The sequence below is a fragment of the Triticum aestivum genome, chromosome 1A (genome assembly GCF_018294505.1).
Source record: "Triticum aestivum cultivar Chinese Spring chromosome 1A, IWGSC CS RefSeq v2.1, whole genome shotgun sequence".
In the NCBI taxonomy this organism is placed as follows: domain Eukaryota; kingdom Viridiplantae; phylum Streptophyta; class Magnoliopsida; order Poales; family Poaceae; genus Triticum; species Triticum aestivum.
In genome coordinates this window covers 546,660,410-546,681,120 of record NC_057794.1, presented here as the reverse complement: position 1 = coordinate 546,681,120, position 20,711 = coordinate 546,660,410, and the positions used below count along the sequence as shown (strand labels likewise).

Genomic DNA, 20,711 nt, shown 5'->3' with positions numbered 1-20,711 from the left:
CGGTCGATCTCTGTCGATCGTTTTCTTCTTGTAAGCCACGGCAATGCCCATATAAATACAAGTGCGGCCCGAGCAAAGGGTTTAACGCTTCCCAATATTCTTACAAGAGGTGCCCACTGGCAAGGAGGAGCGGCACGACGGGGAGCAGAGGGGCGATACGAGAGGTGCCCACCGGCTAGGAGGAGCGGAGGGGCGGCACGACGGGGAGCAAAGGGGCGACACGAGGAGGTGCCCGCCGGCGAGGAGGAGCGGAGGGGCGGCACGACGGGGAGCATAGGGGCGACACGAGGAGGTGCTCGCCGGCGAGGAGGAGCGGAGGGGCGACATGACGGGGAGCATAGGGGCGACACGAGGAGGTGCCCGCCGACGAGGAGGAACGGAGGGGCGGCACGAGGAGGTGCCCACCAGCGAGGAGGAGCGGAGGACCGACGCAACGAGGAGTAGAGGGGCGGCGCGTGGAGGTGCCGCCTGCGAGGAGGAGCGGAGGCGCGACGCAGCGGGGAGTGGAGGGGCGGCGTGATGAAGTGCCCGTCGGCAAGGAGGAGCAGAGGAGTGATGCGAGGAGGTTCCCGCCGGCACCGGCGCCAGCACCGCTGAGGAAGAGGAGACGGGGGCGACTGTAGAGGAGTTGCTTGCCATGGTGTTGTCGTGCGTTTGTCCGCTTTTGTGTCTGCACGTTGAAAGCAGTTATCGCCTGTGCGTGTCTGCCTCATGTCCGCTAGACGGACGAGTGTCTCAAACAGACAAAAAATCGAATAAAATCCGTGTTAGTTTGGGTCATTGCGATTGGAGTTGCTCTAATGGCCAATGATGGCTCTCTACTCGCAAAGCACGGAGGGAGGTGGCTTGCAAACGCCACAATTAACAACCACAGTCCACAAAGGAACGGCGGAGAGTGGAGGGAAGCTTGCGTGAGTTCTAGAAAGCTCGGCGTCCACACGGCCGGGAGCCTACGTGCGGTGGCCGGTCGCGGTCGTGAGCGTTGCGTTGCATGCGGACCATGCCGGCGCCCGGCCCTCCGTACCTGGCGGACGGCTGGCCGGAGCTCCATCGATCATCGACGCGCGTACGTATGTAGGTGCCGGCCGGTCGTCGATCGCTTCGAGCGTGGTGCAAGCAATGCTTTGTAGGCTTACCTCCAACCGATTTGCACGTACGTACGTAATCTTTCCGCTTTAAATTACTCGTCGTAGAAATGGATGTATGGCTGGTGACCGTCTACGTAGATATAGATCACATTTCTGATCATACTACAAAGAATCGAAAGGAAAAATGTAACCGAAGTCGCTCATTACTCTGCGAAAATGCTTGCTTTCAGACCGAGGGGCCGCCCTGTTTTACCGTGGATATGATTACCAGCATTCGTTTCGCGGATTTGGAGCGCCACCCATGCATGTTCTTTGGCGCGATGCATGCTTGCACTTGTGGGCTTGTCGACTAGTAGTAGTGTACTGTTCCTTTTGGCAAAGTTGGAAGCTACTTCACCGGAGGTAGGCAACCTCTCCTTTTCTAATCGAGTTTACGAGCAAGCGCTGCCATTTTCAAACCAAACCAAAGGGCGGGGGGTCATATCATAGTCGATCATGCCGAGTTTCGTGTGGCGAATCATGTCGCCCTGATCGATGTGAAGGCTTGTCCGTTACTGGTCCACGAAGCGTACCTGTATACGTACCCCAACAATCGGTAGCTAGAGAAATCAATGCATGCATGGCTCCCTGTTGTATCTAGTACACCAGCTAGTGCGTATGTACTCGACCCAATTTGCGATGTAGACTGAACATGCATGTGAATTAGATTTCAGGGCTTGAATTTGAATAGTTCATCTTAACCAAGTTGAGTATTCATATGTCCAACATCTATCTCGCCAAGACTGTGGTTGGGCCGTCGTGGAGTGGTGGATGGTCGGTGGTGCCTAGGAGCATGGATGCCGGGGCGGCGGCCCCGGACGGCGGGCTTCACATTGGCTTTCCGGCGCGTGGGCGACTAGGGATGTGGTGGCGGGGGGCTCCGGCCTGCTCTGGCAATGCCCAGATCGAGCGGACAAGTTTGCCCTCGCTGAGCTGGCGGCCAGGACTCCTCTTGGTGATGCAGGCGAGTGTCCGAGTGAAAGCTCTGTGCTTCTGGCGCCGGCGACAGTGCCATCCGTGGGTGTCGCTTGCTTCTTGAAGACGGCGTCGTGAATCTCGACCCCGTGCCAGGGCTTATGGTGAAAACCTCTATTTGTTCTTAGACTCGGCAGTGGCAACGCTTCGCGCCGTCACCCTCCTGGGGGCATTGTCAGGGAGCTCGGGGGTCTTTGTTCGGGCCTCGGCGAGGTGCTAGGCTTGTTCTAGGCTCATGTTGTATATCTTAATCTGCTTTGTAAGGGGGCCTCCCCACCATATCATATATCGTTCGACCGTGAACTTTGGTTCGTTGCTTATTTATAAAGCGGGACGAAAACCTATTTCGAGAAGACAAGATTTGCTATTATCTAAGTCCTATTACAACTGCAGTACGCTACTACACTTCCCCTGTGTAAGTTATATACTAATGGCATCCTTCGTTGCCGACAGGTTCGAGTGCATTTATAAATTAACAATACGAGGCCGGATTATAAATTGCTACTGGAGAGTGACTAGCTAGATTGTGGTAGAATAAGCAGATTCCTTGTAACATGCACGTAGAGCGGCCAAATTACCAATTGATTAGGTTCAAGTGGACGTCCCTGTTGACTGCTGTGCACCAAAAGATCCTGCTAGACACTTTACACGAGCCCTGATCTTGACTTGCTTTCTCCATAAAGGAAAGCAGAAAAATAGAGCACGATATGCATCATGCCGGCTGTCCTGCCTCTGGCTGTGCCTCCTCTTTGAAGTTATTCAAGGACAAAGCTAAACTAACCGCACACACAAATACATAAGAATGTCATAATACTCCATAGATCATAGTCTCAATCATGCCATATCAAATTGAAAGTTAATCGTATGTGCAACAATAAATCAATAGAGTGGCCACACATTGATCGTTAATTCGCTGATATCATGGAGATATTTAAAAAGAATAGGGAGAAATTATGAAGAGGTTGATGCGCATGTGCAGTGCTCTAGGCCGTTGCCGTCGCAACAGATGGCGTGATGTGCACTTGTCTTGCATGAGTAACCGCATGCATGAGCATGATTAAGTTGTTCGGTACAATGGCCGGAGGAGAGCTATAGCTAGTTGTTCAAGCCATGCATGCATGAAGAATAACTAAACCAAACCAAGCCGTGCACTAACTAGTTAAGCTCACCTATATTAGATGGCCTTTTTCATTGTAGGGCTAGCTAGTACAGATTCTTTAGACTACCTCTTGCTTGTTCATAGAAAATTGATTAGGTGATCTGATTTCGCGTCGATGATGTCATATGGATGTTTTACAAAATCTAAATCACTGTTACTTAGGTTAATGATGTCTTTGTGTCGGTTTGCTAGAGTCTATGAATTGGACTGGTACCATGTATCGTTGACATAAGCTTTTGTATGGGTAAGGTAAGAACAAAACAATGGACACTGTGCAACTGTTAACTTGATTCCTTCTGCCTCTAAACTGTCTAGCTGGCTAGCCATTAGCATATTTTTTGTGGGGAAGCCATTAGCATATTTTGTCATGGAAAGAAATTAATGTACATGTTGTTTTCACTAAAGGTTGTTAGCTTTTGATCATGGTTTTATTCAACGACCGTGCATGCAATCTAGAAACGGAATCATTCAATGGAGAGTGAGCTTACCGACAAGTAATTCAGTGGTTGATTTCTCAATTGTTCAAGCTCCTGTTCTCCGCAGCTAACCAATAACCTGTCTTGATTTCATAGAATATTTGCCATACAGTATACCTCATATAAAATGTTATCTTGTCACTAGCTAATTACACGCAGAGTGCAGTTCATGTCAAGTGATAACTACTTAATTATAATCATTTTGCTGGTGGCCCAAATTGTGCCACCTCAAATCCAAGGTTGCCCATCATGCACGTATATATCACTCGGAGCCATTATTACTGCCGCGCGAAAGGACGCACACCTGTCGCAACCAGCCAACCACCTTTAAAATCTAATCAGACACACAACACGACGGCAGAAGCAATGGAATGGAACCAATAATATTCTGGCGTTGCATGGAAATCTTGCATGCCATGCAGGTTGCTTCCCGTGAAATCCTTCCTTCTCGAGCTGACGCCGACCCTGAGATTCACAGTTACACCGTTCACCACAACCCTGTCAGGCTAATGATGTCGTAGTTTTTCTTACCAAAACTGTTGCCATCCCTGCTTAGTGCCACGACAAGTCGACACGGGCCGGGGTGGCAATCGGGGGAGCTGACCGGCGAAGTGTCGGCACGACCGCACGAGGAGGCATGCAGGCATGCAGCTGGCGGGCCGTTGTTGCGGCACAGCTGGGATTGGGAATTTGTGAAATGGGATTGGGAGTTTGAAGGGATGATGAGATACGCTTGTCCCCCTTGGGGAAAAAGGGTTCAAGCTTTCCACGAATGAACGAAGAAAGGTGATGCAACGGCAGAAAGGGAGCTATACTAGCATGGAAACTTGTTGTTTTTGCTGGATCGGTCGATCCGTGCCATGGATGAATCGGATAAGTTAGACTAGATCATCATCGTCGCGAACAGTTCCCGATGGAATAATCTTATCTAGCTAGCCGCCGTGCTTGTGTGTCCTGCAGGAGGAATCTGGCAACACCAAACTCATCAAATCATCTGTAGGTGTGGCTCTCGATCCTGCATGCATGGCCATGCATGTACCCGTCCGCTCTTAAATTCGTGGGTGCTCACCTGTTTCAACAGGCTGATTTGTTGATCATTCATTCGCTGATGCGGCTGGCGAGCTACTAGTTCCGTCGTGATGGACGTCTAGGGGAAACGGCAAGGTTTCTCTCAAGAGTTGACACGTCGGTTTGCTACTCGTGGTCAGGACCAGACTTAAGTGCCACGCTAGGTGTGTGTTGATCGTCGTCGTCGTCGCCTAGGATCGATTAGGAGATCGTACGGGAACAGGACGGCTACGAATTCACTCTAGCTAGCTCGTCTGCGTCTCGTCGATCGTGGTCTGCACTGCACTGCACGATCCAATCGCGGGGATTAATTGGAGGTTGAAAAATCTGAAACTCGAACGTACGTGTGACATATCAATTAGAAACTACGGGCAGTACCAAGTGTACAAATTGAAACTGTATGCGTCATCGATCCATCTTGCGCAAAGGACGATGTACCGTCGATCGTGGTCTGCATGAGCCCATCAGTGCGATAACCGATAAGTTTGTATGAATGACTGTATATGCATGAACTTGGCTACTTACATAAACTGACAAGCGTGCTGGGCTCGTTTTTCGCCGTGGGGAAGAAAGAACGGACGATGTCTCCGTCATCCTCGGCCTCAGTAGCATGCATCGCCGTGCCGTTTCCAAAAAGGACCGGCCATGCCACATCCTTTTCAGCTTTTCTCAACGGGCGCACACCTTTGTGACTGACATGTACCATTCCAGCTGGTTTTATAGAGAAGGTACTTCACAACTCGCGTGGGCAAAAGACTTGCATGCACTTTTCTTCAGTTTTACATTAATGTCCCTTTTCCTTCACTCCCGCAGTCTCGCTGGAAGTTCGATCGTGAAGGAAAGAAGCGTATCCCTCGTCCAAGGAAAGAAGCACATCATAGGTGTCTAGCTGTTGTCTGCGTGATGGATTAATGAGACATACAGTTTTAATTTGTACACTTGGCACTGTCTGTAGTTTCTCTTTGATTGACATTGTGCCACCGACATGCACAGGGAGTACTGATATGTCACACGTACGTTCAAGTTTCAAATTTTTCGAATTAAGTCTGAGCAAAGCTCATACTTATTGATACGAACTGGCTTTATCACCATATTAGATAAATTATCATGTGTACTTACCTTGCATACCTTCAAATCAACGCTAGCAATAACATCTTGAATAAAGTGATATCTGAATCAATGTGCTTTGTTCTCTCATGATACATTTGATTATTTTTCTAAGACATATAGCACTTTGGCTGTCACAAAATATGGTAGGGCAAGACATATCTTCATAGAGCTTAGTGTACAAATCTCTTAACCAAATAGTTTTTTTGCATATCTTAGAAACAACTATATACTTGGCATAACTTGTGGAATAAGCTAAAATAGGCTGCAAAGTTGCTCTCCAACTCATAGCACAACCACCAATGGTGAAAACAAAACATATAAGTGGTCTTCTCTTGTCCAAATCACCAATAAAATCATAGTCAATAGAATCAACAAATCCATTTCTTGATTTCTCAAACTGTAAATAAGCATCAGAAGAACCTCACAGGTACCTAGAAATCCACTGAAGTGCTTTCCAATGCTCCTTTTCCTGCTTAGACATGTATCTAGTAACAACACTCAATGCACGTGATTTGTCAGGACGAGAAAAAACCATGACATACATAAGTGAACCAATTGCATTAGAATAGGGAACTCTTACATGTGATCAATATCATAACATCTGTCTCGGGGCATAAAGCTAATCAAAAATGTGCACTAGTAAAGTACTCGCTGGCTTGGGATTATGCATATTAAAACGACTAAGAACTTTATCAATATATCCCTTTTGACTTAGATATAATTTTCTATATGGTTTATCCCTGGATATTTTCGTATCAAGTATTTTCTTTCCTACACCCTAACCCTTCACCTCAAATTCATTACTTACGTGCTTCTTTAGTCTATTAATCTCAGATATACCCTTTGCAGCAAACAATATGTCATCGAAATAAAGGAGAAAATAAATAGTTGAACCATTGACAAATTTCAAACAAACAAAGTTGTCATAAGCAAACTTCTTAAAGTCTTGTGCATAAAGGCGTCAAATCTCTCATAGCATTGTCTAGGAGATTGCTTCAATCCATAAAGAGATTTTTTCTAACTTACGCACAAGATTTTCTTTTCCAGCAATAATAAAACCTTCGGGTACGTTGTTCCATATATATACCCACTTCTAATTCCCCGTGTAAGATGCATTTTTTAAATCTAATTTTTGAAGCTCAAAATCACGTGTGTCAACAATACTAAGTAAAGTGTGAATAGAGCTATGTTTCACAACAGAGGAAAAGACTTCATTAAAATCAATGCATGGGATATAACTATAACATTTATAAACTACCCTTGCTTTAGATCTTGCTTAATCATTAGGAGAAACACCTTCTTTTCTTTTGAAAACCCACTTGCAACGAATAGGTTTTTATCTCTTAGTAAGTTTACTAAATCACAAGTGTCATTCTTTTTCAAATGATTCCATCTCATCATGCATAGCGGTCTCCACCTATTATTAGCACTAGAAATAATAACCTCGGGATATGAAAAATTATCAATTTCTTCTACCACAGATAACACATAAGAAATAACATTGCACTCATAACCTTTGGCATGCATTAGTACCAGTCCGCCTAAAGCTTGTCACCTGCAACATTCCAACTTGGTGGAAAATTAGGCTGATTTGGAGTGACATGTTAATTATCAACAACAGACGATTCATCATGTGCCTCAACATTTTTCTCATCAGATGTATCACCCGCGTCAACAACATTCTCCACGTGAACAATAGGTTGCTACTCATTTTTAACAGAAACATTAGTGGATGGAACTGTTGGGAATCGTAGTAGAAAACAGAAAAATTGTCTTTTGAAATTAAACCAAGATCACTATGTTTGCCATGTTTTACAGACAATTCATCAAAGTGTTGTCATCTTATCTATAACACTTGGCATTTTTCTGAAATTGTTAGTATCCAAGCCAAATTTGACATACACTGTTACAAAAAACATGGCAAGTTTTTTCCTTTTGCATCACGGCATTTTTTTGCAATCGCCATGGCAAATTTATTGTATTGACCATGGAAATTTTATGGTATTGACCACGGCAAATTTACTGTATTTGCCATGGCAATTTTACTTATTTTTATTTCATAATTCATGCCAATTTTATAAATTTTGTAATGTTCACGTGGCAATTGTTGGAGCAATTCTTTCTGTTCACCCAATAATTTTATGAATAATTGTTTCATGTCTACTACCATTTTTTGTTAGCGTGGCAAGTTTCAGAAAAATCTATTATGTTTACATGGTAAGCTCACAAAAATTCAATACTGAAATATCTATCTACAGGATGGCAATATAGTAATATCGCATTTTTTAATCTATATCACGGTAAATTTTGTTTTTAATGACATGTCAATTTTTTATATTTTGGATCATGGTAATTTTTTGTTTTGACAAAGAAAATATAGGATCAAGGCATATTTATTATTAATGTCATGGCATATTTATTATCTCATTAATGACAATTTTCTCGTTTGCTTTTTGTTGTGACAAATAAAATATAGAGCATGACAATTTTCATATTTGAATCGCAGCATTTTTATTTTAATTTCATGCATTTTTATTTTCCATCAAAATGTCCTTGTTTTTTTATATTTTCAATTTTGCATCATTTTCAACTTAAAAATAAATATTTGTTGGAAATAATTATTTTATTGTCATTGCAACTCAAATTATAGAACCACAGCAAGTTAATATATATTTTTATTATTAATTTTTTTAGTGTATGCTAGCAATTTTATATACATCGTTTCCTAGTTAATAAGGAAATCTGCGATTTTTTCGAAAAAGGGGTTACCCCGGCCTCTGCATCAGAACGATGCATACGACCATCTTATTAAAACAAATAAATAAGGTTGTAACATGGTCTCAAAGTCTCGAACTGAAACAAAAGCTCACTCAGAGCCAAATAGGCTAGAAACACAAACTAGCCAAAACAGGGGCGCCACAACCGGCTGGCTAAAGCAAGATAGGTAAACTAATTGCCTATCCTATTACATGACCGCCATCCAAAGCGGTTGAAGATATCCCGAGCTACCATCTCCCAGCGGATAGATCCAGTAACCAAATGCTCCCTGGCCTCCATCGGAGTGAGTAGCGACCACGAACGGATCAATGTCGTGGCTCTGAAGATAACCTGCATAAAATGAAATCGTGATGTTCTGTTAAAAAACAAATCATTTCTACAATTCCAGATAGTCCATAATAAAGCGCATACTCCCACACGAATATGTCTCGCTAAGTCAGGCTCAATCCCATTAAGCCATGTCCCAAATAACGTGTTAACAGAATTCGGTGGAGTAATATTGAAAGCAATGTGGACGGTGCGCCAAAGAACTCTGGCCAACGGGCAATCAAGAAACAGGTGCTTAATTGTCTCATCCCGATCACAGAAACTACACCTAGTAGATCCTGTCCAATTACACTTTGTTAGATTATCCTTGGTTAAAATGACTTGTTTATGGACAAACCACATAAACACTTTTATTTTCAAAGGAACTTTGACAGCCCAAACATGCTTGGAGGTAGGGATGAAGCTCGAATTGATTACATCAATATACATTGATTTAACTGTGAATACTCCAGACCTAGTTAGCTTCCAGCGTAATTCATCTGGTTGTTGGGACAGCTGAACCTCCATCAGCCTCCTAACTAGACGGAGCCATTCTTCCCAACGATTGCCCGCTAGCGACCGTCTAAACTGAATATTAAGGGGGGTAGATTGAAATATCTTTGCAACGAACACCTTGCGACGTTGAACAATACGATATAAAGACGGGTATTGAATGGCCAAGGGTGTCTCTCCGAGCCAAGTATCCTCCCAGAACCGTGTACTAATGCCGTTGCCAATAATAAACTTTGCCCTATTAAACAAGGATTGTTTGACTTTCATCAGTCCTTTCTAGAAAGGCGAGTCGGTCGGCCTAACTGTCACTTGTGACAAGGTTTTGGTCTGAAGGTATTTGCTATGAAGTATTTGCGCCCATGTGGCATCAGTCTCATGGGATAGCTTTCACAACCACTTACTAAGAAGGCATCTGTTCTTAACTTCGAGATTCTCAATACCAAGCCCCCCTTGGTCTTTCGGTCTACAGATGATATCCCATTTAGCTAGCCGGTACTTTCTTTTTAGTTCATCACCCTGCCAGAAGAAACGTGATTGATAAAAGTCCAGTCTTTTCCTGACTCCAACTGGAACTTGAAAGAACGATAAGAGAAACATAGGCATACTCGTGAGCACCGAATTAATCAAAATTAGTCGGCCTCCGTATGACATGAGCTTGCCCTTCCAGCAACTCAGTTTCTTTTCAAATCGGTCTTCGATGCACTTCCATTCTCTGTTTGTCAGCTTACGGTGGTGGATTGGTATTCCTAGGTAAGAAAAAGGTAACTCCCCCAAATCACACCCAAACAATTGCCTATAAGCCTCTTGTTCTTCCTTGGCATTACCAAAGCAGAACAATTCACTCTTGTGAAAGTTAATCTTAAGCCCGGTCAATTGTTCGAAAAGGCATAACAACAGCTTCATATTTCTCGCCTTGACCAAGTCATGCTCCAAAAAGATGATTGTATCATCAGCGTACTGAAGAATGGATACCCCTCCATCTACAAGATGAGGTACCAAGCCACCAACTTGACCATTCTCCTTAGCCCTTCCTATCATAAGTGCTAACATAGCAACCACAATGTTAAACAGGATAGGGGACATCGGATCTCCTTGTCTTAGGCCTTTATGTGTCTGGAAGTAATGACCAATATCGTCATTCACCTTAATTCCAACACTTCCTTTTTGCGTAAACGATGTAACCTGGCGACGCCAGGCTTCATCGAAACCTTTCATACGCAATGCCTGTTGGAGGAATGTCCATTTGACTTTATCGTACGCTTTCTCGAAATCCACCTTAAAAACTACTCCATCTAGTTTTTTAGAATGGATTTCATGGAGCGTTTCATGAAGGATAACCACCCCTTCGAGGATGTTTCTATCCGGCATGAAAGCAGTTTGGAACTGTTGTACCACAGAATGCGCAATCTGTGTAAGCCTATTAGTCCCGACCTTGGTGAAGATTTTGAAACTAACATTAAGAAGGTAGATCGGCCTGAACTGCTCTATTCTCACAGCCTCCGTTTTCTTAGGAAGTAATGTGATAGTTCCAAAATTCAAGTGAAATAAATGAAGTTGTCCAGAGAATAGATCATGGAACATAGGTAACAAATCCCCCTTAATAATGTGCCAGCACTTCTTGTAAAACTCAGCCGGGAAACCATCCGGTCCGGGAGCCTTATTGTTTTTCATTTGTGCAATAGCATCAAACACCCCTTTCTCTGAGAACGGAGCAACCAAAATATCATTGTCGGCTGCCGATAGTTGAGGCACATCCTCAATCCTGGACTCATCAAGGGACACATAGCTATCCTCGGGAGGTCCAAATAACTGCTTGTAATATTCGGTTATATAGGTTTTTAGGTTGTCCTGTCCTAGAATAGTACATTCGTCTTGCTCAAGCTGAAAGATTCTCTTCTTTCTATGTTTGCCGTTAGCAATTAAGTGGAAGAATTGGGTATTCGCGTCCCCCCGGACAACTTTGCGGACCTTAGCCCGTAATGCCCACTTTAATTCTTCTTCGCGAAGAAGTTCTTTCAACCTCTTCTCCGCCTCGATTTTAACCTGAAGCTCTGCTGGCTGCAAGATCGTGGATTCAGCCTGTATGTCAAGGGTCTGAATAAGGGAAAGGAGCCTATCCTTTTCCATCTTATACTCCCCACTAAGGTGTTTAGCCCATCCTCTTAAGAAACTTCTCAAATGCCTAATCTTATTCTGCCAACGTTCGATCGAAGTCCTACCTCCTGCCCCCTTAGCCCATTCCCTGGCAATCAGGTCCAAGAAACCTTCGCGTTCAAACCAGGCCATCTCAAAAGAAAAGGTATTTTTATTTCCCACGTGGTTCGGCTCCCCCGAGTCCAGGAACAGAGGAGTGTGATCTGATAGTCCACGCGAGAGGGCTTGTACCGTTACGAGAGGGTACTTCTGTTCCCACTCAACGCTCGCAAGAACTCGATCAAGCTTTTCATACGTCGGGTTTGGCATAGCATTAGCCCAGGTAAACTTTCTACCAGAGAGATCTATCTCTCTCAGATCCAAGCTTTCAATAATAGTTTTGAACATAAACGACCACCTGCCGTCCAAATTATCGTTGTTCTTCTCCTCTCTCCTCCTAATGATATTGAAGTCAACCCCAACCAAAATTGGAAGCTGCTTAGACCCGCAGATTCGAACAAGGTCCGCCAAAAACTCCGGTTTAAGCTCTGGCTGTGCGGCACCATATACCGCCACCAAAGCCCAGTTAAAACCATCAGCTTTAGACCTGACTCGAAACTTGACCGCAAAGTCACCCATCACTATGTTGCGGACTTCTAGCGAGTCGCATCTCACCCCAAGCAAGATCCCACCCGATCTTCCTCGCGGAGGAAGGCAATGCCAATCGAAGTCAACACCGCCCACAAGAGAGGTAAGAAACTGGGGTGCAAAGTTCTCACCACCAGTTTCCGAGAGAGCAACAAAATCTAATCAATGATGTAAAGATGCCTCAGCAAGAAACCTTCTTTTAGCCAAGTCTTTCAAATCTCTGCTATTCCAAAAGATTCCTTTCATATTTCATCATGAATTTTTTTGTAGTCCGAATCCTAGCACTCCGACGAACCGCAGAAGTGGGATAAATTTTCCGCCTCCACTTGCGTTTGGGTCTACTTTGATCCTCCATCCGATCTTCATAAGGAAATCTGCCATGTATGATTTTATTTGATGGCATTAAGTTAAAGTACTATTTTTTCCATATGGTAACTAGGAGTTTTGCTATAGTTATTTTTTTGTGTGTTTTATCCGTATGTGATGTATGAAATCCTACAAATGTGGTAGTTTATATATTTTCTTCTAAATTTTTAGCATGTGAAATTCTTTATTCATTTTTTGGATGTACAATACCTGATCAATTTGAACATGAAGAAAATTTTATTATGCACATCATGCATTTTTGTGTTGCTCAACTATTTAAAGTAAGATCCAAATACGAGTATTTGCAATTTGATAGTGCGCCATCTGGGAATGGGCTTTTTTGGCCAATTGTTGGCTCAGAGATGTGTTTCCTTTTAGCGGTAACTTTTGTCGGGATAACTCCAGAGCTGATGTATGCCAGCTATTGGCGTTCAAAATAAACAAGAAATATTACACGGATAACTAAGGGAAATCGTGCCTATCCTCTGAAGCATGCTTTCAGGAATTGCTAGGGACTTGAGAGGGCACAGAAGCACAGAACCATGAAAGACATTTCAAAAAAAAAATTGAAGCGTCATGAATCTAATATAAATCTTGATAGAATCCATGTTCATGCACAAAAGTAATCAAGGGTCAATAAATTAAACCAATTCGCGCGGTTAGGTTGTTGGCTATGATGCACAACTGCCCTAGAAGTGTGTACATCTGGGTAATTTGCTAAAAAAAATACAATTTACTGAAAGCATCTAATTTGTTCAGCATGCAAGATGAAGTAGCCTATACAATTGGAAACGATGCTATAGATGACCTCAAGTAGCACTAACTTGCGATTTTATGGTGTGCGCCCTTTCTCTTAAAAATAGAGGGAGAAAGAAAGAAAATCTTTATCTTTATCTTTACCTATTTTTTTTACTAATAAACCACCGATTGCTTCTGGTCGTCCGTCGTTACTACTTTTGCAAAAAAGTACCTGTAGTTTTGGGTATTCAACCCGCAGTCCTTTTTAAAGTGGTAAATATAAGAAAAACGTTTCGTTCTTGCAAAAGAGACCCTGTAGTTTTGGGTATTCAACCCGTGGACCGAGCAGACTGAAAAAAAAACAACCACACACGGAGGACGGGCTCACCTCCTCTCCCTCTCGCCCACGATGTCCTCGCCGCCGCCACCACCCATGCCGTCCGCTTCCGGTGAGCTCCGGCGCCACGCACCATGCCCCTGAGCTCCCAACGGTCCTCTCCTCCCTCCCCTCCAGCCAGATTCTCTGATCCCGGCCTCTACCGCCCGCTCGCAACCCCATCCCCATGGCTAGGGTTTCAGGCAGGGCTTCGCCGGCGTCAAGGGCATCTTCACGGAGATGTGAAGGATGCCATGGACCTGCAGCTCCTCATGGTTTTATCATGTTCCTATCTCATCCGCTCCCTTTCCCGTCCCTTCCCCATCTCGGTTCCTTCCCTTCTTGCGCAGGTCAGCGGGGAGGAACCCTAGCCAGCAGCACCTCCTCACCTTGGATGACGCCTCTGCTGCGCCAAGATAGGGCAAGCAACCCCGTCTGCTCTCAATCTCTCCCATTAGCACAAGTCCAGTTTTTTTGAACGAAATTCTGCTACTACACGAACAAGTCCATGAATGGATCTATTTTTATTTGTGAATTGATATCCTTCCAAACACAGACAGTGTATATATGTGCTGTTTTTATTTTTGTACCCTTTTCATTTTTGTGCTTTTATATGTAAGCTCATAAAATAGTTATACTGAAAATGACATGTAAGTTCTTATTGTGGGAGTATGACGACATGAAATTCTAACTGAATTCTTTTCAGCTGGAAAACGCCTTTCTGCAAACAGGAAATAAATTATTCAATTCTTGGTTCCACATAGTCCTAATTGCTTACCGTTTTATCTCTGTTCAATCTATCTTACTGAATTTCTGAACAACCAGGGTTGCTAGCATGCTGTGTGGCGGATTTGTTTTTTTGAAATTGTTTCACGGCTATTTGAGTGCTTTTTTTCGTTCTGTTCATCAGTTCTTTCTGGTGTAGTGACTCAAGAAGTGATTCTTCTGCAAAGTGATGTGCTCTCAATTGAGCCAGGCTCCAGGAAAGGTGACCAAGTGGTGTGTGTTTACCTAGCCGAGCATAATCTGAACGACTCCAACTGTTGTGTACAAATCCAGCTATGCAAGTGCAAGTAAAACTATGGTGGTTGTTGCATCCACAGGCTGAGTACAAGGCAGGCTGACTACTAGGAGCCAGTATGACAAGTCTACAAAGATCTCCAGTACTTACAAGGCTCAGTCTGTACAAGGTAAAGATCATAGTGTACTTCACCCCCTGATTATTTCTGAAATGAGATGTTTTTCAGTGGATTGATATGTGAGCTGAGAGTGTGCCGGTTCCCTTTTGTGCTAATCTGAATTACATGTGGCTGGTTGGTTAATTGTTGTCCATGTGGTTTCCAGGATTTTCGTATGTTTGTAAGCTTGTCATTATTCTTATTTTCCAGACTAGATCTGACTGTGGGTATAAAACTTTCTTATTTACTCGATTTGCTACTCATGCAGGGGGTGTCTCAGTCTGGTTTGCCGTAGGTCTTCATCGCTATGTTGAATCACATGCTCCTTATAGTCTAATGCAAGTTGCTCATATTCAGAAAATTGGTTACTCTTGAATGAGGAAATAAGGTGCTGATATAAGCATTAACATTAGAGTTCACAATCAGGAACTAACTAAAGCATTAACATTGTATAGACATACATTAAAACAATCAGTGCCGATGCTAATTTCAGCCTTTTATTTCTGGAGTCAAGGGATAACCTTTATTTGAATGTTTATATTTTTATTTCAATTGGAAACAATCTTGATGCACCATTGAAGTTATTTAATAAGAACTATCAACTACTCCTTTTCTATTTTTGCATATTAATGGCCCCAGGTACTCAACTGAGGAACACACCATGCCACTTCGAATCAATATTATCACCATGTATGGAAGATACTAGGAACCATGACTTTCTGATGAATATTCTTATGCCATAGAAGTTTCTCACTTATATAAATTAAATTTAACTCACAGTATAGAATGCACTTAGTAAAATAAAAAAGATCAGAACAAAAGTAGAAATTTTCCCCAAACAATTATGTTTACACTTCTCCTACTGTTTAGAGGTTGGTTTAGTTTTACCCTGTCAAGAAAAAATCATATATAGTTCTCCAGAATTGGCCTGGCTTATCACATTGCGAAGATCCACACTGTGGTAGTTCCCTTTGTAAACATGTACTTTCAATCGTGGTGATATTTTTCAACCTAGATGTACCACATCATGCAAGTTAGATAAAGAATACAAATAAGAAATAACTAGGCCATATTAATGGTGGTTTCACTCTAAATAGGACTAAGCATAAGCTTGTAAAATAAAGAGCACATTAGTTGATTCTCTACATATAATATCACTGCATATTACATTCAGGTTGTATAAGACTGAATTTGTTTTTTCTGTTCGGTTCCGCAGATGTCAGTGTGAATTGGTCACTGCTTTCGGAAAGTGTAGGTCAGTGGGTTACATTTTAGAAGATAACACAATATTGGTGATGCCTTATGGACACATCGCTGTTAAGGATAATGCTTTTGCAATGAGTATTGACATTTCTGGTTGGTATAATGCAACACGGTGGAATATCTTTGTAACATTGCAACTGAATATCTTGCGTGCAATTCAAGGTGTACAGTGATGTCGAGTGCATCGGGTTTGCAGAGCTGCCCCAAGTGCAAGCTTTACATTGACAGAGTGGATGCTTGCACCTTGCGCCTGCAGGTAACTATTGGTTCCCCAAGTCTCCTTCCTACGTGTGGGCACTGTATTTGGTACTTGTGTGGATCCACAATTTCTAGGTTGTAGAAACTATAGGACTACATGGTGATTTGTCAATGATCTTAAGTTGGCCGACTCTACTACATGGAAAGAATTAATTATGCAAATCCAAACTATTTCTGTATAAAGACTGGATACTACTGTTAATACTGATTTGGTTAACAACATTTAGCTCATGCAACTCTAATGCCAGTTTGGCCATCACTATCAGAAGTAACACCTATACAAGCTCTATTAGTAAACATCACAATTCATGAGTGTTGTTTGACATCACATTAGTGAGCTCCTCGCTCTTGTGATCATGTGTTATGGAGTCATAACCATTTTCAGTTATTTTCATGCCAGCACATTCGATGTTTTCTGTTTAATGTTAAATCATAACCATTAATTAGTCCATCAATGTCTTTTAGTATGTGTTTTCACTGCAAAAGCTTAACCATTGCAGTTTCCTGTGTGCAGAAGCTTGTAGTTTGTTAACTGATTTCTGTGATTTGTTTTCTGTATGCAGCCCCCACTTATGTGGATGGTTCGGCATATCCATATAAGCTTTGTCTTGCAATGATGGTCCAAAGTTTCAAAAAATATATTATATGAAGTTTCAAATTACTTTTTAAAAGTTTGATGCATCTCAAGGACAGTTAGTGCTTGTGTCCGGTATCTAAGTAGCACACAATTGTTGAAGGGTCATGACAGAATCAGAATTTCCAGCATTCCTTTTCCAAGGTAGCATGGATTCGGGAACTTATTCATCAGACTAATTAGAGAATATTTTTACTAATCTGGGCCGGATAACGTGGCGGCTCGAGTGACTAGGGGCGGCACGACTGCTAGATGCAGAATAGCGGTGGATGCTGGAGCTTGAAGGGTCCAGATCCGTGCGCGGTAGGGGTTGGGGAGGCGGATCCAGAGATGGGCGACGAGGAGAGGGTCGCTGGTGACGACGAGGAAGGTCGGAGCGCGTCTTCCCAGGTGGATCCATGGCATCCGCGACTCCTGGGCAGAAAGAAGACATGGAGGTGAGGGACAGAAGGAGGCGCGGTGCGGCGACCTTACGTATTGAAAGTTCACTTCGGAAATCTGGAGAACTAGCTGTAACCCCCTTCTCATATCCTTGCACAGGTAAGCAACAAAGTTTGTTTTGGTGATTTTTGCCTTCTTCGATTGATACTTTTGAAGCATCTGATGGGTCTCATCTGTTTGTCAATTCGTCAGTTTACTGTAGCCTATATAGCTGTTGCCGACAGTAGACTATATTTGATTGACAAGCAACACATCATGCACTCCTACATACATGGATTCTGTTTGTACTTGACAGCAACAGACTACTCCAATGTATGAATATGTTTGTTTAAAAATGGAAGAATATGTATGAATATTAACTTCATACATGGAGTAAATTCGTAAAAGATGTATGGGATGAGTTTACTGATAAAAAAAGAATACAGAATGCCTGAATGACCCCAATGTACCCAGCTCTCACCGCCATATAGCTAGCACAAGAGCTTAAAAGCAAAGTGCCAGCATGCCTCATACATGTTTCAAGATAAACTAGAACATAGCTACAAATATAGTGCATCAGCAACGTTGTCTGCTACTCTGCTTCACGTACAACGTCATTGCACATTCAGTTAGGTACGTGCAGGACCTTGCAACATTCAGTCAAGCAAGTAGCCGCTGCTGTTGGAACGCCGTTGTGTGGGCAGTGCTGAAGCAGTCGGCTCGTCCTCGGATTAGAGCAGTGCCGAGTCCGCCTGGTCGTCCTCGCAGCGGGGAAGTCCCGAGGCTGCCGGGTCGCAATCGAGTGCAGCAGCGCCGCGGCCACCGGTTCGCCGCCTGATAGAACAACACCAAGGCTACCAGGCCATCGTAGCGTCAAGCAGCGCCGAGGGCCCATCTTTTTTTTATTTGTACTATAACAATATGAAGTTTGTATTTTAACAATCTTTTATTATTTTACATGTATTATGTCCAGCTTGCTGTTGCGAGTCCTTGTTTATTCTTATGACGAATTTAACTATGATTTTCAGCTCATGGTGCAGTGGTCAATATTAAGATGAAGATAGAAAGATTTTTAACAGTAAAATAAAAGGAGAAGTTCTAATAAAATATGCAATGCCCCGTAGCAACGCACGGGTATTTTACTATATATTTTTTAAATGAAAAAGGGAAAAAAATGTCAGAAGTAGTGTTCCAAGTTGAACTCGAAATTTGGGAGGAGGCTCTGCTCTTGGCATGGCAGCGAGAACTCATACTCCATCTCCGCGAAGGCCGGCTCCGGCTTGGCCCAGTGTAGCACCTCGCCATCGAGCATGCTTCCCACCTCGCCGTCGAGCATGCTGCCCACCTCGCCGCCGTAGTTCCGGTTGCTGCTGTTGCTGGAGCTCTCCCCGTAGCCCAGGTTCTCCGACACGTCCAGCACGCAGCTGTAGTCTGCGGCGCCGAACCCGGCGTCTTCGTCCGCGCCCTCGTTTCCACCGCAGAACCGGCCATACAATGCCGCCGCGTTCGCCGCGCCGAGGTCGTCGGCGAACCCAGCGCCGTAGTCGGCGCACACCGGGAACGGGTCGAACACCGTCGGCTGCTTCGGAGCGAGGATGCCGTCCGCACCCGCGGCAAGGGGCTTGCGGTCTTCCTCTTCCGCGTCCGGCAATGCCGCCGTGGCCGTGAAGGCGGCGGCCGTGGGTTTGTGCGTGGCCGGGTCGAGGCCTTGCTGCCGGAGCTTCTTCTTGATGCAGCTGTTCCAGAAGTTCTTGATCTCGTTGTCCGTCCGGCCCGGCAGGTGCGACGCGATCTGAGACCACCTGCACGCACACACGCATCAGTACTAGCTCCAAACCTTTCTGCGGTGCAAAATTAATAAGAACTGAATGCATTGCGTGGACGGCCATACCTGTTGCCGAGGATGTGGTGGAGCGCGACGATGTGGTCCTCCTCCTGCTGCGAGAAGCAGCCGCGCTTGAGGTCGGGGCGGAGGTAGTTGATCCACCGGAGGCGGCAGCTCTTGCCGCAACGGTTCAGCCCGGCGAGCCTGGTCTCGTCCTCCTCGGGCGACCACAGCCCCTTGCGGAGCTTGGGCTGCCCCACGCCGCCGGACAATGGACGCCCCATTCTATCGATCCCGTCGCGCGGCAGCTGCTGGCCTCGTAGCTAGCTATACTGACGAGCTAGGCAATGCCGGTGTATGTAATGGCGATCGGTATGATCGACGGCGGTTGCTTCCTCCCGATGGATCGTTGCCTGGTGGGTATATATGGTCAGGTATATGTGGTGGAAGCGTGCGTGGCAAGAACCGCAAGCTCACTCGGCGAGAGAGACGGAGAGGAGTGAGTGAGTGAGGTGAGGCAGCGATCAAGTAGGTTCGAAGCAAGGCGCAGCAGTGATGGATTGGAGTTGAAGACACCTGCGGTTTGTGGCGCGCGGTGGGTTAAAATAGTGCGCCGGCCGTGCGTGCACTGTGGCGAAGGAGAGAAAGAGAGAGAGAGCCGTGCTGTGTCTGTTTCTCCATGTCATTTGGTAACCAGGGATCCTCTCGGGATCCCCCTCCTTCCCCTGGCTGGGAAATACCCGGGCCGAATCGGTCCGGGGAGCGTACCGCCGCATTTGGTGCCCAACGAAGGGGTCGACCCCGGCCGTTTTCATGGCCCTTGCACGGCTGAGATTTCCACTCCGCATGCTCCGCGTATTCAAGGATCGCCTGCACCATTGTTGTCTCACCAGAGTACTCCTCCTCGTCCGATGAGCCGTCGGAAGGCTCAACATACTTCTTGTATATGTACTTCAAATCGAAATTCATTGCTAGAAAGAAAAAGGGACAACTATTTTTAGCTTCCATGATTCATCGAACAGTTGTCGGGGATGGTGAGAATAGTAGCAGCGGATGGTACCTGGCGGGGCAGTCAGAGGACAGGAGTTGAACGGAGACGGAGGACAAGCGTTATGGAGCATTGCTAGAGCGCTGGAGGTGCTGGAGTTGTAGAGTTTTGGCTTGTGTGCGGTGTGGTAGCCGAGGTGGTGGAACGGCGGCGAAGGCAAGAGGAAAAGAAGGAAGGAGAGAAAATGGGGAGGATGGAGTCGCGGGGTCCGTGGAGGTTTTTTGGTGGGCTGGGGGTGTCGGATTCCTACGTTTCGCGTGTCCGTACTCCCAAAAGCCCTCCCCCACTTTGTCTCCGGTTTACGGGGGAAAT

The 20,711-nt window shown here is 44.7% G+C and overlaps 1 protein-coding gene and 1 long non-coding RNA gene across 6 annotated transcripts; one reads left to right on the top strand and one right to left on the bottom strand.

Moving 5' to 3' along the window:
- Window positions 1-13,762: 13,762 nt before the first annotated feature.
- Window positions 13,763-18,403, top strand: LOC123065595 (uncharacterized). Of its 5 annotated transcripts, none has more exons than XR_006431084.1 (3): window positions 13,763-14,772; window positions 14,877-14,963; window positions 15,220-18,403. It is a non-coding gene; the product is annotated as an uncharacterized lncRNA (long non-coding RNA). The 5 variants fall into 5 exon arrangements; XR_006431080.1 differs by having other exon boundaries at window positions 13,763-14,963; window positions 15,220-15,339; window positions 16,168-18,403; XR_006431081.1 differs by having other exon boundaries at window positions 13,763-14,963; window positions 15,220-16,470; window positions 17,036-18,403.
- Window positions 18,404-18,547: 144 nt separating this feature from the next.
- LOC123065584 (myb-related protein Hv33-like) lies at window positions 18,548-19,938 on the bottom strand. The gene is made up of 2 exons (XM_044488837.1): window positions 19,418-19,938; window positions 18,548-19,328 (listed from the first exon to the last, which is right to left on the bottom strand). The coding sequence occupies exons 1-2, from the start codon at window positions 19,633-19,635 to the stop codon at window positions 18,704-18,706; spliced, it is 843 nt and encodes a 280-aa protein (XP_044344772.1). The 5' UTR covers window positions 19,636-19,938; the 3' UTR covers window positions 18,548-18,703.
- Window positions 19,939-20,711: the final 773 nt, after the last annotated feature.

What these genes read in the sequence shown, in the direction of transcription:
- LOC123065584 (XM_044488837.1), bottom strand. Translation starts at nt 19,635, where the DNA reads ATGGGGCGTCCATTGTCCGGCGGCGTGGGGCAGCCCAAGCTCCGCAAG. An exon ending in CACCACATCCTCGGCAACAG is followed by an intron (nt 19,329 to 19,417) that starts GTATGGCCGTCC and finishes GTGTGCGTGCAG; the next exon opens with GTGGTCTCAGATCGCGTCGC.